Source organism: Chelonia mydas, chromosome 1 (assembly GCF_015237465.2).
Source record: "Chelonia mydas isolate rCheMyd1 chromosome 1, rCheMyd1.pri.v2, whole genome shotgun sequence".
Lineage (NCBI taxonomy): Eukaryota > Metazoa > Chordata > Testudines > Cheloniidae > Chelonia > Chelonia mydas.
In genome coordinates this window covers 334,297,335-334,312,138 of record NC_057849.1, presented here as the reverse complement: position 1 = coordinate 334,312,138, position 14,804 = coordinate 334,297,335, and the positions used below count along the sequence as shown (strand labels likewise).

The following is a 14,804-nucleotide window of genomic DNA, read 5'->3' as shown; positions in this document are numbered from 1 at the left end:
GTTCTTTGTTTAATTGTGGGTCTTGAGGGGAAGTAAGTAAGTGATTGATTGCCCCTCTTTCTGTGCCAACAGAGCAAAATAAACCTCAGGAAGTTAACGCTAAGAATAAATTAATAGTCATCACAAAATGTTTAACAAAATGAGAATAGCCTCTCTCTCTCTTCTCTCCCCTGCAGCCTTCTTGGGGTTTTGTTTTTAATTCCCACCCCCTTAACTTTCAGCTAATTTTAGAAAATAGAAAAGTTTTGTATGCCTTCTAAAAGAGTCTTCATTGTGTTTACTGTTCTTGCTAGAGGTACACTGAAACAAGGGCTAATGAATGGCATCAAAAGAAGTTTTTTATCCTCTTTTAAAATAGTCTCTTGAATCATTATGGAACATGGTGTCTCTTAGGCAGACAATGTTGAAACCCTCAAAGCTAGGGATTTAATAGGGACGCTGTCAAGTTAAAATAAATATGTGTTTTATAATTTTCTTACCATTTTTACCATTAACAATTTAGATTATTGAAGTTGCAAGAATTTTTTTTAAATTCATTTATTTTTCTCACTATTTTAGCTCCCTGGCTTTGATTGTTTTTTGGTTTTGATTTGCATTTCATTCAGTTTGGACAATGAAAATGGATTGGATAAAACCATAAACAGAAGCTGTTTCTCTGTTGTGACTCGGGTAGCAAATAATATAGGGCTAGCTATTTTTTATTTTTTTTTTTAATTATCTTCATGTTTTTAAGTTCACAAAACCATTTTTTATCAATAGTAAGTTTTATCATTCCCCATGTGACAGTTGTCCCTTATAAAGTAAAGGCCTTTGTCATCTTGCTGTCTTTTCAGTGGGGGACTGTTAAGGTGAGCAAGTTTTTGTTATTAAATTCTGCTGGCTGTGTTTGTGTTTCAAACATATGACTTCTGTTGGAATGGCTAGGAAGTCTGGAATATTTAAAGGAGGATAACCAGCTACCAGAAGAAAATATTGCATTAAATGTTAAATGAAAGGGGGGTGAATTGTTTTATGCATCCTGCTATCAATCTATGTTAAAACCAGTTTCTGCTCAGTGATTAAGAAAGTTCATTTTGTTGAGAGGACTTTTTTTTTTTGGTAAGAAGAAACTTCATTTGACTTTATTCTCTTCCATATTGCCAGGTGATTTTTTTTTTTCCATTTCATTTTATAAAATTCTTTTTTTTTTTTTCACCCTGTTGTTTTGTTGTTGGTTTTTTTGTTTTGTTTTTTTATTCCAACCCATGCACCCCCCTGTCTAGGGCAAATATTGCAGCCCCTCCCCTCAGGCTGTGAGAGGGCAGGCAGTCTGATTCCTCTATTCTGAACACCAGTGCGGCTCCATGAATCTGCTGCAGAAGGTACTCCCATAAGTGTCCTGGCCTGCACTTTTCCTCTCCTCCCCTAGACAGTAATCAAGCGCAGCATATCTAAGACACATCTCGTCTCCACTCAAGCCAGGGAATATCTATTTAGTCTGCTCCAGAACCTGCCTGCACCAGAATTGTGTGGTGTCTTAGAATCCCAGTGATGCACTATGGCTGGGAAGGCCACATGTCCAGGTTCACACTGGAAAGTCTTTCCTTAGTCTCTTCTTTTTATTTCCAGATTATTATGATAATAGGGAAGCAGAGTTGATGGCGAGAAGCTTCTGACTAGAGCTCGGTGAAAAAAATCAATTTTATTTCTGTGGACAGGCTTTCAAAAACCAATACAAAACTCAGTTTGAAAGAGAAAGAAAATGCCAGTTAAAAACGAAATGGATATTTTCATATGAAATTTCACAGAACTCAAAAAAGATTTTTCCCAAACACTTCCATGTCAAGGAAAAACATTTTTGTTGTTGTTGGGGAAAAATCAGTTAAAAATCTTGGCCAGCTCTTCTTTTGACAGAGTTCCCTGCCAGGTGGTGAGGGCTTTCCAATCGGATTCTTTGTTGTTAAAACAACACATGTACTGTGAATAATGACTACATGTTTTATTATGAGCATTCCTTTTCTTTTCTTTTTTTTTTGTCCCTCAGTTATTTGCAAAGAAAATCAGCCAGCTCAGTTTGTAAGTCAAAGTGAGGTTTGTTTTATTTCCCCCTGCCCCCAATTGCCTGCCCTGCAGACTTAAACCTGGGATCTTTAGAACTGAGCTGGGCTCTATCTCTTAGGCTAATAATATCTCTGGTTTAGCTGACAAAACGGTTGAAGATATGTGAGGCAGCATAGAATTCAACTCGATCTTCCCATAGCTGGACAGCTTGAAGAGATAGAGAGAGCAGAGTTGTCCTAAGAAGGTGCCACTTTCATGCAGTCACTGTTCTAACCATAACCCTACTTTAGGACAAGCTTGGCAGTCTTACATGAGTTTAGGAAGGAGGCTGCAGTTCAAAATCTCTTATAATAGAGATGTCAAGTACAAATCTGTAAAAGAGCCACTGCTATTTTGTCCATTTGCTTTGTTTTTGTTACTTCAAAAAGTCTGAAACTGAACTGTGTTTGCCCATCACCTTCTAAATTGCCAAAAAAAGATAGATGAAATAGAACTCTTCTAATCGCTCTTTTCATACTTTTTTTTTGTGGTTTTCCTGTCTCTAAAGGTCCAGAAGGGGCAAACCTCTTTATTTACCACCTCCCCAGGAGTTTGGAGACCAGGCATTCTGCAGATGTTCATGCCCTTTGGAAATGTTATCTCTGCTATAAGTCTTCATTGATAAACAGACCAATCTGAGCAAGTGCTTTGGTAAGCAACATTTAATCAATTGAAAAGTAAAACTGTACGTGGTGAACCTGATCCCAGAGCTATCGCTTGTGTAATCATCAAAAGTACAGAAAGATGCCCAGCTCAAAGCAGTTCAACTAAAAACTGGATTTGAAAAAAAACTTCCGGTCTGACATCTACTATGGATGTGTCAAATACATGAAACTAATTACACCCTATGTGGGGGAATTGCCATTTACTATACAATTAAGCTGCCTTATTATGGATACCTAATTATCCTCTATTGTATAGCTGAACCTCTTTTAAAACTCTCTGTGTTTAACCCATTACTTGTACTTCCTGGGTTAGTACAGTACTGTGCAATTAGTGTTTGTGTAGCGTACACATATGTAGCATAGAATATGTTACAGCTAGCTGCTGCCTATATACAAGTATTACAAGTAGGTTCAACTGTACAGGTAGCATCTGCCATTATGATAGGGCAGGGGATGAAGAGGGGTACAATCAAAGTCCTTGCCCTGAAGAGCCTACAGTCTAAATTTAAGACACGATATAACAGACAGACACAACAAGGAAAGGCAAAAATGAGAGAGGAGGCCAGATTCCCACAGGCAACATAAAAGCAATGGTTCTTGATGAGGGACTGGCAGGAGGACAGGATAGCGATTTGACAGACTAGTGTGGGTAAAATGTTCCTTGCCTAGCAGCAGAATGCAGGAATTGTGAAAGTGCGTGTGGGAGAAGTGAATAAATGATTGAGCAAGGCTAGCTTCCTTGACCAAATAGAGTGAATGGGGTTGGATCTATTGATAAGATGCGAGAGTGAATAAACAAGAGGGTCAGAGGTGGGAAGACCCCCTACATGTAAAAGTTTGAATCTGATGTGGTGGAGAAAAGGAAGCCAGTGAAGGGACACAAAGAGGGAGGCAATGATCAGGAAGATGATCTTAGCAGCTGCATTCTGAATGACTTGAGAGGGAAAACTGAGTGTCAGGAAAGCCAGAGAGGAGGAAATTGAGTAATCAAGACAAGAGATGGGGAGGCTCTGGGTGAGCATTTTATCTGGGTGAACACAAACTGGGTATGATGAAGGGGTTAGCAGAGGAGTGCGGGCGAAAAACCTCAGTGCCAGGGGAGAAGGAAAAGAGGGTGATGAGTAAGAGAGGGATACACACTTTAATCTAATCTAAAATAATTCATTAAGACAATTTCAAGCAGAAATTAAAGGGAGCATGTCAAAGCAGATGCATAATACCAGGCTGCAATGCAGTAATTAGCCAGAGCGGAGTTAGAGTGGTAGTCAGGAGTGCTTTTCAATTAAGAGTGGGAGGCTCAGATATGAAAATGAGTTGGAGCTTCTAGGCTCAGGGAGATTAGAGTGCATTATGAAAAGAGCACTTTTAGTCTCTAGGGGACAAGAAATTTAGACCAAACCAGCCATACTGAGTATAGGGAGAGAATGCTATCTAAAGGTCAGTGCTGAAGATTGGGAGGAGAAGACCTCGGATTCTATTCACAGCTCTGCTATTGACCTGTCATTTAACCTCTGTACTTGCCTACCCCATTCCAGGGCATGACACTTAATAATTAAGGTATGGCAGCATGCAGTGGGATCCTGAGATGACAAGTGCTCTAGAAGTGCAAAGTATCATTATTATTAGAGCCATGGGAAACCCATGTTTCATCCCTGCTCTGCCACAGGCATCCTGTGTCACCTTGAACAAAATCACTTAGCCTCTCTGTACCTGGGGATAATAGCACTTCCCTACCTACAGGTGTGTTGTGAGGATAAAGACATTAATGATTGTGAGGCACTCAGATACTGCAGTGATGGGGGACCATCTAAGTACCAGAGAGAGAGATACTGTACTTCCCCTTGTCACACAGCTCATGGACACCACAGCTGTTTGATTGCTGTCCCAGCTGGAGATGGTGAGGTAGCAAAATGCTGAACACTAGCAAGATAAGGGGAGAGTTGGGATGAATTGGGAGGGAAGGAGTGTGAAGCGTAATCAAAGGAATGAAGGAAAGTACTGAAATGAACATGTCACTTAAAAGAAAAAGTACTAACAACAAACACTTTTTTCTGTATATTGAGCCAGTCCCCTCTTCTTTTGTTCTAACCTGTAGGTTCACTTTCTTTCCCCCTCCGTTCTGTATTTTGTAGGTTTTGTTAGCTATGACAATCCCGTCTCTGCGCAAGCTGCTATCCAGGCTATGAACGGCTTTCAGATTGGCATGAAACGCTTGAAGGTTCAGCTGAAACGCTCCAAAAACGACAGCAAACCTTACTGATCTTAACCCCAGATGCTCACTGCTCTTATTTTAGCTTTCTTAGGGTAAGTCCCATGAGCAAACCTGCCCTTCTGTGGGGGGGAGGGGGGGGGCTAAGGAAGAACATATTGCCAACCTTCACCAAGAGACAATTATTTTTACAGTTATCGCTTCCATTTCCCCACTCACCACAATTAAACTTGGCTGCTGTTTCCAGGCCAAGTAATTACTGAGTTGTGTTACTGTATTTTATTTTGCAACATAATTTATCTCTGTTTTTTTTCTTTACTTTTTTTTTTTTTAAAGAAACGACATCTTAAGAATTAAAAGCGACAAAAAAAAGGGGGGGGGTGCAATTTAACTCTGTGAACCCTGGTGCCATTAGCACACTTTGGGGAAATAAAAGCTGTTTTGTATGTATGGACCCAATCTTATCAGGGTGGCACCAGCAGTTTATAGGTTAAAATAATGGTCGTACCAGCAGAAGCACTTATTGTGAGACAATGACAACAAAAAGTCTTTCCACTACATTGGTTTGTTTTTGAAAATGGTTTTTTATTTATTTTTTATTTTTTTTAGGGGTTCAAATCAACATAACATTCTATTAGTCTGATATTACACTGGTCGTCTTTATATTTCACTTTTTTTTTTTTTTTTAAGTTTTCTTGAGTTTTTTGGAAAGGAATAATGTAAAAAAGATTTAGAGATCTGTTTCTAAAGCTACAGGGTTTAAAATAAAAATAAAATAAAATAAAATGAGTGACAATACTTGATGTTTCTTGAGAGATAAATTTAATAATAATAATAAATAAGAAAGCCACAGGCCTGTAAATTTTATTTGTAAAAAGCATTTCTATTTTTATACAAAATTTTTACTGCCTCAGAAATAATGGAAGTTATTTATTGCCTATTGTTAACTTATTGGATACCTAAAGAGCAGCTCTCTATGCTAGCTAGATCCTTTGAAGTAGTCTCTAGAGTAATTGTGCCAAGAATGGGCGCTTTTTCACCGTTGAACCCTACACCCTTTACAGTTCATGCTTTTATCCTCTTGTTTGTACTTGTCTGGTTATTTTGTTCGTAGTTTCCATTTTCTAGTTTAAAGTTCAGTTGTCTGACTTTTTTCTTCCCCCTACCCCTTATGTTACATTTGTTGAAAATGGTTCTTTCTTCTCTCCTCCCCCCAAAGATGAATCCATCTTCTCTAACTCTTTTCAGATGGATTCTTTTGGGGTTTCATTGTGCTGTTGTTGATGAGTATTGTAAGTTAATGCAAATTATGTGAATGGCTCATAGACTCTAATGATGAAAGATTTGCATTAGTTTTCTCCTGCACCCATAAAAGTGATTTTGTTTCTGCTGCATAGATTCTATGTAACTTTTTTCCTCTTCCTTGTTTTTTCCCTAGACATCTCCATGCCCGTTAGTTCATCGTTTGCCTAGCATGTCCCTGTGGCGTCTAAAAAAAAAAAAAAGTTTCATCGTCCCGTCATTGTTTCTGATGTCTTTCTGACCTCACATCATATTTGGTTCTCCTACTGACCTTTGATCTAGTTTGACCTTTGAAATTTGCATGTGACCTCATCTAGCTATGAATTCTGGGAAGTCAATGTGAAAAAACATTGCTGCATTCATGCAAGACTGAAATTTATTATTAGACAAATTAATAATAGGGTTTAAAACAAAAAAAAACAAAACAAAAAAAAACCTGTGGCAAAAATGTTTTTGCTTGCTTTCTTTTTTTTTTTTCTTTCTCTCTTTTTTTTTTCCTTTTTCCAAAAATAAATAAATAAATAAAATAACAGACTTGAAAGTATTATACAGGGATTGGCATTCTGCCTGGTCACTGGTGACAATAGCAATATGTGTCCAGAGGCACAGAATGTTGGTTTCTAACAGACTACTTCCAAAACAGTTTGAGGAAAAAAAACTGTCTGATTTTAAGTCTCTAGAGGTCTGTAATAGTTTTTACATTTTTCAGGCAGTGTAAAGTTTTTTGATAAGGCCATTTTAGGTGGCTCACTTTCTCATTAAAATATATATATAGAACCACTTTTTGTAGATTAGTATAAGAAAATATTTACCCTGTTTTAGGGCAAATGCTACCTATTTGTGTCACCTTTTGCTGAACTGACTCACAGTTAGACAATCCATGGTTTAATGCACATGAAATTACCTATATTTTATACTGTTTCAATGTACAGGAGAAAGGTTACTGTAAACTGTGTTACGTTGGTGCTTCTGTGAATTAAGTTGTGGTTTCATCATGAGTCTTACGGTCTTAAGTGTTCTGTGTTTATAAAAGACAAGTTTAAAATTGGTTTACTTGAACAACAACAACAACAAAAAATGAGTTTAAAAAAAGTTGTTTGCTTAAAAAAAAAAAATTTCATGTGAAAAATTAAAAACTATTCCAGAATAAGTTTGTGTTGGCTTGTGACGCATTGATGTCATTTTTTTATTGTGGACAATTTAGATGTGTTTGTGTTCAGCAAAATGTGATCGGTTTTTCTTTTAAAGAAAAAAAATCAGTGAAAATATAGTGCCAAATTCCAAAGGTACTTTCTTCCTAGAGCTTCAGTGTGTTTCTTGTGTGAAGTAATTTGATAACATGGGTATTTTATTATGTGTTTTGTATAAATCCCTAATATTTAAAGAAAAAAAAGAGGTTAAAAAGTTTGTTAACTTGCTATCCTGTGGTCTTGTTGCCTGAAATTGTTATTGTTTGTTATTTCTCTTTGATGTTTTTTGTAAAACATTGTATAAGTGCCCATGTTTCACTTTTTTAACCACTCTGCACATCAATGCTGTGAAAGCAAACCTCACACATGTATTTCTTCATAATGTAGGGAAACCTCTAAGGTGAGAAAGTTTTGAACGTTAACCCTTTCCACCCAGAGCTGTCTTGAGTGTTAATACCTTTTATACATTCACCATTTTTGCTGTTTATTTTTATATATATATCTATATATCTAAATATATATATATACGTAGTTTTTTGTGTTTATTTAATACATGGTTGAAATCAGAAAAATGCACAGGGCAGATCTGAAGGACAAAAAATTATTTTACTGCTGTCTAAATTTCTTCTGTATCTATAACTAAAATTATTTAAAACAGTAATTAACTTGTGGTTTTCCTTTTTAGATTTTGGGTTTTTTGTCTTTTCTTAAAGAGCTTTTAATATGCTGCTGGAATATGCTATTCAGTATTAATAAAATAAAATAAAAAAACAATTCTTTAATTATCTATTGTGTGAGCCGCTCCCAGATTGGAGTGGTTATTCCACCATTTGAAAACATTGAGGAGAAAAAACAATATTTTTGTAATTAAATAAATGAACTTTTGCTTAAATCAGATGCACTAGATCTTCCTGGGTGAAAATTCAATGTGCACTGCAGTTAAACTACTTTTTATGGATAAAGTTTACATATGCTGTAATGCTTGGTGTTATCTGCCATTATTCATATTGACAATATATGGGCCCAATCCTACAGGCACTCACCCAAGTAACTTTACTTGCACCGGTAATCAATGAGAATACGTATGTCACTTAAGTGGTTGTTTGCTGGATTGAGCCCTATGTAAGGAACCTGCAAAAAGATGCTGGTAGCCTTTCCACTGCCTTTTAAATTTGACTGGATTGCATGTCTAGAGCACCAGTGACCAAATTCGGTTCTTTACTACTGGAAAATAGAATTCATTGCCAATTCAATGCATGTGAGCAGCAGTACCTGCTTCTGATAACAAAGTGCCATATCTTCTTCCATTATCTGTTCCTATTTGGTTATATTCAAAGCGAATATAAAAAATTTAAAATTAAAATTAAAAGTGAAGCCCTATATGAACAGCATAAAGACACAGGTGGTGCACTCTGTCTCTCGTCCCCAACTTTGCTTAAATGCTCATTTTTGTAGAAGCCCTGGGATGGAAAGGACTAGCCTCTAGTGATGCAAAAAAGTTTCCTCCTTATAGCACATGCACTTATAACTAAATGATCTATATTATTCTCACATGTTTTTACTACTGCTGAGGCCTTCCTACACCCTTTGAGGGCTATTTTGTACTTCTTGCAGCAATTTTGCTTATTCAAAGTATCATCACACATTATATTATATATATGCACACATATATATATATAATATGAGAATATAATTTGATTTTTTTTACTGTTTCACTAATTCTTCTAATTTTATCCACCACATAAATTTCCAATGGTTTTTCAGATCCCTTCAATGCAGCAGCCCCAGTGCGAACTGCAGGTTTCGAGTCCAGTTAGAATGTTAGAGTTAATATCCGAGAACCCCAGCTGCTGTAAACCGGCATAGCTTGATAGACTTCAGAAGACACACACACATCTCCGCCTATGCTTTACACCAGCTGAGGATCTGGCCCAGCATTTTTAGCAGGGAATTTTTTTGTGTTTCCAGGTGACAACTATGGGTCATTGGGGGGAAAGTTTGCCTTTATGAATAATAATAATAAAAATAAAGCTTGTACCTCCTTAGAGACGAATTGTCTACCAGTTCTCCTTCAAAATATTGAAAGGAAAAAAGCTGCAAGGGTGCAAAGGGCCTAATAAGAAAGGAAGAAAAACAAGGGAAATTGTTTTCCAAAATTCTAATCAAAAGAAGAGACTAGTAGTTTTTCAAACAAATTAGCTAATTGCAATGGAATGGCAGTCCTCAAATGACTAACAAGTTCATCTTTCTTTCACCATAGGGGTTATAGTTCCTTGGCTTGTGCTACTCTGAAATCATATTACTGTTTCTGTTTTTATTATCTTAAGTGCTAATTAACAAAAGGAAAAAAACCTGTAGTTTCATTACCTTTTGGATAATGTCATACAAAAAAAAACTATGTATTTGTGTTTTGTTTTGGGTTTGGGGTTTTTTTTTCGTGCTGTGAGAATTGTTGTTTGTAGATTAATAAAACTATTATTTTGTTTAGAATTACAAACTAATTTTTAAGTATTGTCTGAGAAAAGCCAAAGTTAATGCAACTTAGTGGAAACTGTAAGACCATTTGAGTATTGTTTCTGTTTTATTGATGCATTTGGATTTTGTTGTTTGATGGAATTTGAGCCAAAAAAAAAAAAAAAAGCAGGCTTTCCTATTTCTACAACTTGATTGTACTTATGCATTTTGTACCAGTGGAACTTTTTATACTGGAGATTAAAAAACAAATGGAATTTTTTGTGGCTTACTCTTGTGGGCCCCCTGACCATGACTGATTTTCGAGTTTGATTTCTGGTTGGTAGAAAGAGAGTTGGTTTTGTTTAGAGAATTAAAAACTTTGGCTTGATATATTTTTTTTCCTTTTGCTTATATCTAGTGTTTAGAATTTTGTCTTTAAAAAAAACAAGCGGTAAGTTTCACTTTTTATTCTGTATTGTGCAGTTACACAATAAGATAATTAGAATTAGGAGTACTCGGTCACTTTACGTGGATAAATGTATTAGTTACAACTTTAGGGGTTTGCTTTTTTGCTGTTTAGATCAAAGTTTTTTCTGATTCTTCTGTCCTCATTGTGAACATAACCGTGTAGTTGAAACAGTCAGACTTATTTTTGTAATGTATGTTATTGTGTGATGCAGTTTTTTGCTTCTGTCTCCAATATTAAACCATTTTCCTAATACTTGTCTCTCTCTTCGTGTGTTGTATTGTTGGTGGTCATTATGTGTTGGTAATGCATCTACACACTTCACTGTTTCACGTCCCTGTTTTTTTTTTTTTTCCTATTTGTTGTGTACAAAAGATACAGTCGATTCCACCTAAGTGACTATCTGATTGGGGGGGTGAAAGAGGACTTGCACACGTCAGCTGTCTTTGGTTTATTTTACATTTTTCCCTCCCCTAGTGGGTTTATCACTTTGCTAATCTGAGCAGGAGATCCTTTTAAATGACTGCCTGCAAAGTCAGTGGCATTTTTTAGTCTTCTGACCACGAAAGCTGACCACATAAACACACACAAACGGAGAAATCTAAGGCTATGTGAAAAGTTTTTTTGCTCTGCTGTTTCAATCAGTCTGGAAGAAGTGGATTACAGAGATCAATTCAAGTGATTTTTTTTTTTAAATGGCAGTGCTACTGCTTTGCAGAGGCATCTGAAACATACAAGAAAAGGAGGATATAGCCATGGGATTTCTTCCAAACCGTACAGTAATCTGGTGGCATCTGGTGTTCATCAAAGACTCCTTAAAAACTAATCACAATTTAACTAGAGCTATCACAGACTGAGAAAAATCTACCAGGTGAACAAGCTTGTTATACGTAGTATATGTATAGATACAAAAAAAAATAAAGTAAAACCTTTTTTCCCCAAATGGGCTATTTTTTCGCTGGGTGCTTACAAAGTGGCTCTTTCTCAGCACTGCATATTAAAATGTCAAATCTCCATGCAAAAAAGAGCTATGGTAGCAGGGGGCAGGGGTTGGCTCACAAGAATCCCTCCACTGTCCCTTGGACTGGTGTCCAATAGCATCAGATAAAATCTGCAAAGGAAAATAAATACTGTCATGGTTCGCAAAGTCTCTCTTCACTCTTTTGTCTGATCACAGATATAAAACTTTAAAATTTGGAGAGTAAAATAATCCCAGAGGAGGGGGAGAAAGCACTCCCAAGTGTTCTCTGGAACTCAAGCCATATCCCCCATCCCCTTCCCTTTGTCCCACTCTCTCTCTGATGCTCAGGAATCGAAGACCACTTAAAAGTGCTCTTATGAGACCCAAACAACACTCCTCCCTCTTGTATCCTCTTTTCCAGTCTCTCTGATGCTCTGGCTTTGGCTCACACACACAAACTTGCCCTAAACTAACATCCTATTCAGAAAGTCATGGCGCACTGTTTCCTTAAGGTTTTGGCAGCTATGTTGGCTCCTGTGCTTGGAACAGTTTTGAAATTTTCTGGCTCATGAGTTGGCCTCGTTTTGCTTTTAATTTATTTGTCTTTCTCATTTTTTTTCTTCTGTAAGCATAAAAGACAAGTGGGGCGTGAGTTCTGGAGCCCCAAGCAAGCTGAAGTCATCATCTACAGGCTTCGTTGTCAGAGTTCAAATTTCTAGCAAACACCTCCCAGGCAGCTCTGATTTTAATCTAAAATTACAGGGGCCTGTAAGGGACAATCCTGCACTGGGAGCAGAAGGATGGTCTGGGTGACCTAATAGGTGTTTTACATCTCTTGAGTCTGTGGTGCTGATTCTGATAACATTTACAGCAGTGATTTCAATTGAGTAACTCCTGTTTATACCAGAGTGCGATCAGAATTGCAGCCTGTTTTTAAGTCATCTTAGGTGGTTCTTTTGACACTCATCAGTTTGTTGGCAGGGAAGATCAAGTTGAGTTCAAGATCTTTTCTTCCAAACACAATTTAATTATTAAGATCCAATATTACAGTTTACAAAAAAAAAAAACACCTCATGAGGACAAAAATCTCCAGTTCTTTACGCACAAAAAATCCACCAACAGTGGGGGAAATGAGTTCTGTAAAGCCATGTAGCTGTACAGTTTGTCCTGCTTAAATGCATGCTTTTAATTTCAATTAAGTCAGGCACCTTGCAGTGTTAGCAAAATGTCTCTTTGTTAGCTGTATGTGTATCACCATGGGAAATTACCAAACTGTCACAAGACTTGCTGATGAAAGAATACCCCACCAGAGTATGTGTGCCTTTGCCCAGTTTGGTTCTTAGGTATTAGGCCAGGGAAAACAATTGATCCAATAAAATGTACTGTGAATCATTCCTGATAAGTGAATAAAGCATTGTGACCAAGCAATCAGATTATTCACTTATCAGGAATCGACTGTACTACTAGCTTGCTTGACTGTTTTTGTTCCTCATCTCTGTTGTAGTTTCACTACTTTGCTGTGTTCTGTTTTTCTCTCTCATGCTCTAGCAAAATCACTGGGAGTATCCCTTCGTGTGACCATGAAACATGCTATTGAGTGAAAAAATTATATCGTAACAAAATCTATGCACTTGCTATCAGGAACACAATACTGGATGTGTCTTATATATATTGAACTATAATAGTAATTGATTTCTTAAATAAAGCTGAAGAAAGGATTCTGTTGTCTGTAACATTTTATGAGCATTAAAAGAAAAAAAGTGTTTCTAGGGTTTGTTTTTTGTTTTATTAAATCTCACTGGGTATACAAAGTTTAAAAATACCTAGGCAAACTGATTGTACAGAATACTTAAGCTTTCCTTAGTAATTGAGAGCCTAGAAAAGTAGGTTCCTGGAATTGGGGAAAAGTCATATCCCCACTGAGATTTGCAGCAAAAAAAATCAGAAGTCAGCACTTTCCAACACTGTTCTCAAGGTATGTTTGTTACAGTGTTAAGACTATATCAAAGAAAATAGAACATTGCTCTCAGTTGCTACAGACGTCAGAGAACAGTTACAGTGTAAGACTCCTTCCATACACCTAATAAATCTATTCTGTTTCTGAATGTGATCTTTTCTTCTTTATAATTCTATAGAATATGCTTAGAATTAAAAAAAACCATATACCAGTAAATAGAAAACATATATGCAATGCTCTACGGGTTGATATGTCTTTTGAGAAAGACATGAAGCTTGATATATATATATAGAGAGAGATATATTGCTGCATTCAAGCCTTAAAAAAGCAATAAAAGAAATATTTGATCATCAAAGATGACTCGGGTAAATTTTCAAAGCATTCTGTGGAATTGTAGCTGCGTGACTCGCATGGATTTTAATGGGAGTCTCACAACTAAAACCCTGCAAAATGCTTTGAAAAGTGTATTCGCTAAGGTAGTAGATTTGAAGGTAGTAGGTAGAAGACATAAAGTTGAAACAATCCCTCCACTTGGATACCTATATTTATGGAAATGTCTAGACTTGTTCTGATTAGTAAACCTACAACAATCTCAGCCTTTATGCAGGATAAAGCCAGGAGCATGTTTGTCTTAACTGAATTACTCTGTTCATTTTACATCCGCCAGTATCGTTATCAAAATTCCTGGAAATATAGTTTCCACCTAGAAAATGGTCGTAGGTGATTAGCAAACTAAGTTAAGAAGCAACATCCAGCGCCCAGGCCTTTGGGGAAGAGACCATGCATGAAATCCTGGCCCCGTTGAAGTCAATAGGAGTTGACGTCAATGAGATCAGGACGGCGCCCCATGTCTTTGTGTTTGCACAACACTCAGCAAGGTGAGCCTGAGCCTGATGGGGCTTCGTGGGCACTGATGTAATATCAATATTAAATTCCATGCAAATGTTACACAAAGAGAACATTGAAGGTGCATAGTCAAGCAGTCAAAAGTTAGGAAATGCCAGTTTAACGTTGCCCAGGCAACCTTAATTTTGCTCCCTTGTGCCTGTGCATCATGATACAGTCTTTGATTACACGATCACATACTATTTTTCCCACAGGACCTCTGTCTCATTCAGTGCACAGAACAGACCTATTCTGGGGATGAATCAGGGTTGTGTAATGAAGGAGATTGTTACAGGACCCCCTTGCCTCATTTGTAGCAGAAGCTGGAAGGTCTGACCAGAATGAGGCAGGGGCCTGCAGGAAGAGCAAGGATAGTCTCATGGTTAAGGCAGTTGAATGCTGCCCTGCAGAATTAGAGTCTATCCCTGCCTCTGCCACAGAGTTCTCATGTGATGTTGGGCAAGTCACTTAAGCCAAATGTTTACCAAGTGGTCACTAATTGTGTGTGCCTCATTTTCTGGATATATTACTTGAGACACCAGGGTCTGATTTGCAGAAGTGCTGAGCATTCACAGCTGAAGTTAATAGGATCTGTGCTTCGAACATATAAAGTACTATCTCCCCTTCCAATCTTGC

General features: G+C 37.1%; 1 protein-coding gene across 1 annotated transcript in view; it reads left to right on the top strand.

Moving 5' to 3' along the window:
* Positions 1–10,620, top strand: part of CELF2 (CUGBP Elav-like family member 2) — a 317,343-nt gene extending 306,723 nt beyond the window's left edge. The window contains 5 exon segments of the mRNA XM_043553037.1: positions 2,588–2,642; positions 2,644–2,689; positions 2,691–2,730; positions 4,877–5,048; positions 6,392–10,620. Of these exon segments, the coding sequence (XP_043408972.1) occupies positions 2,588–2,642; positions 2,644–2,689; positions 2,691–2,730; positions 4,877–5,004 (269 nt within the window). The 3' untranslated portion in view covers positions 5,005–5,048; positions 6,392–10,620.
* Positions 10,621–14,804: the final 4,184 nt, after the last annotated feature.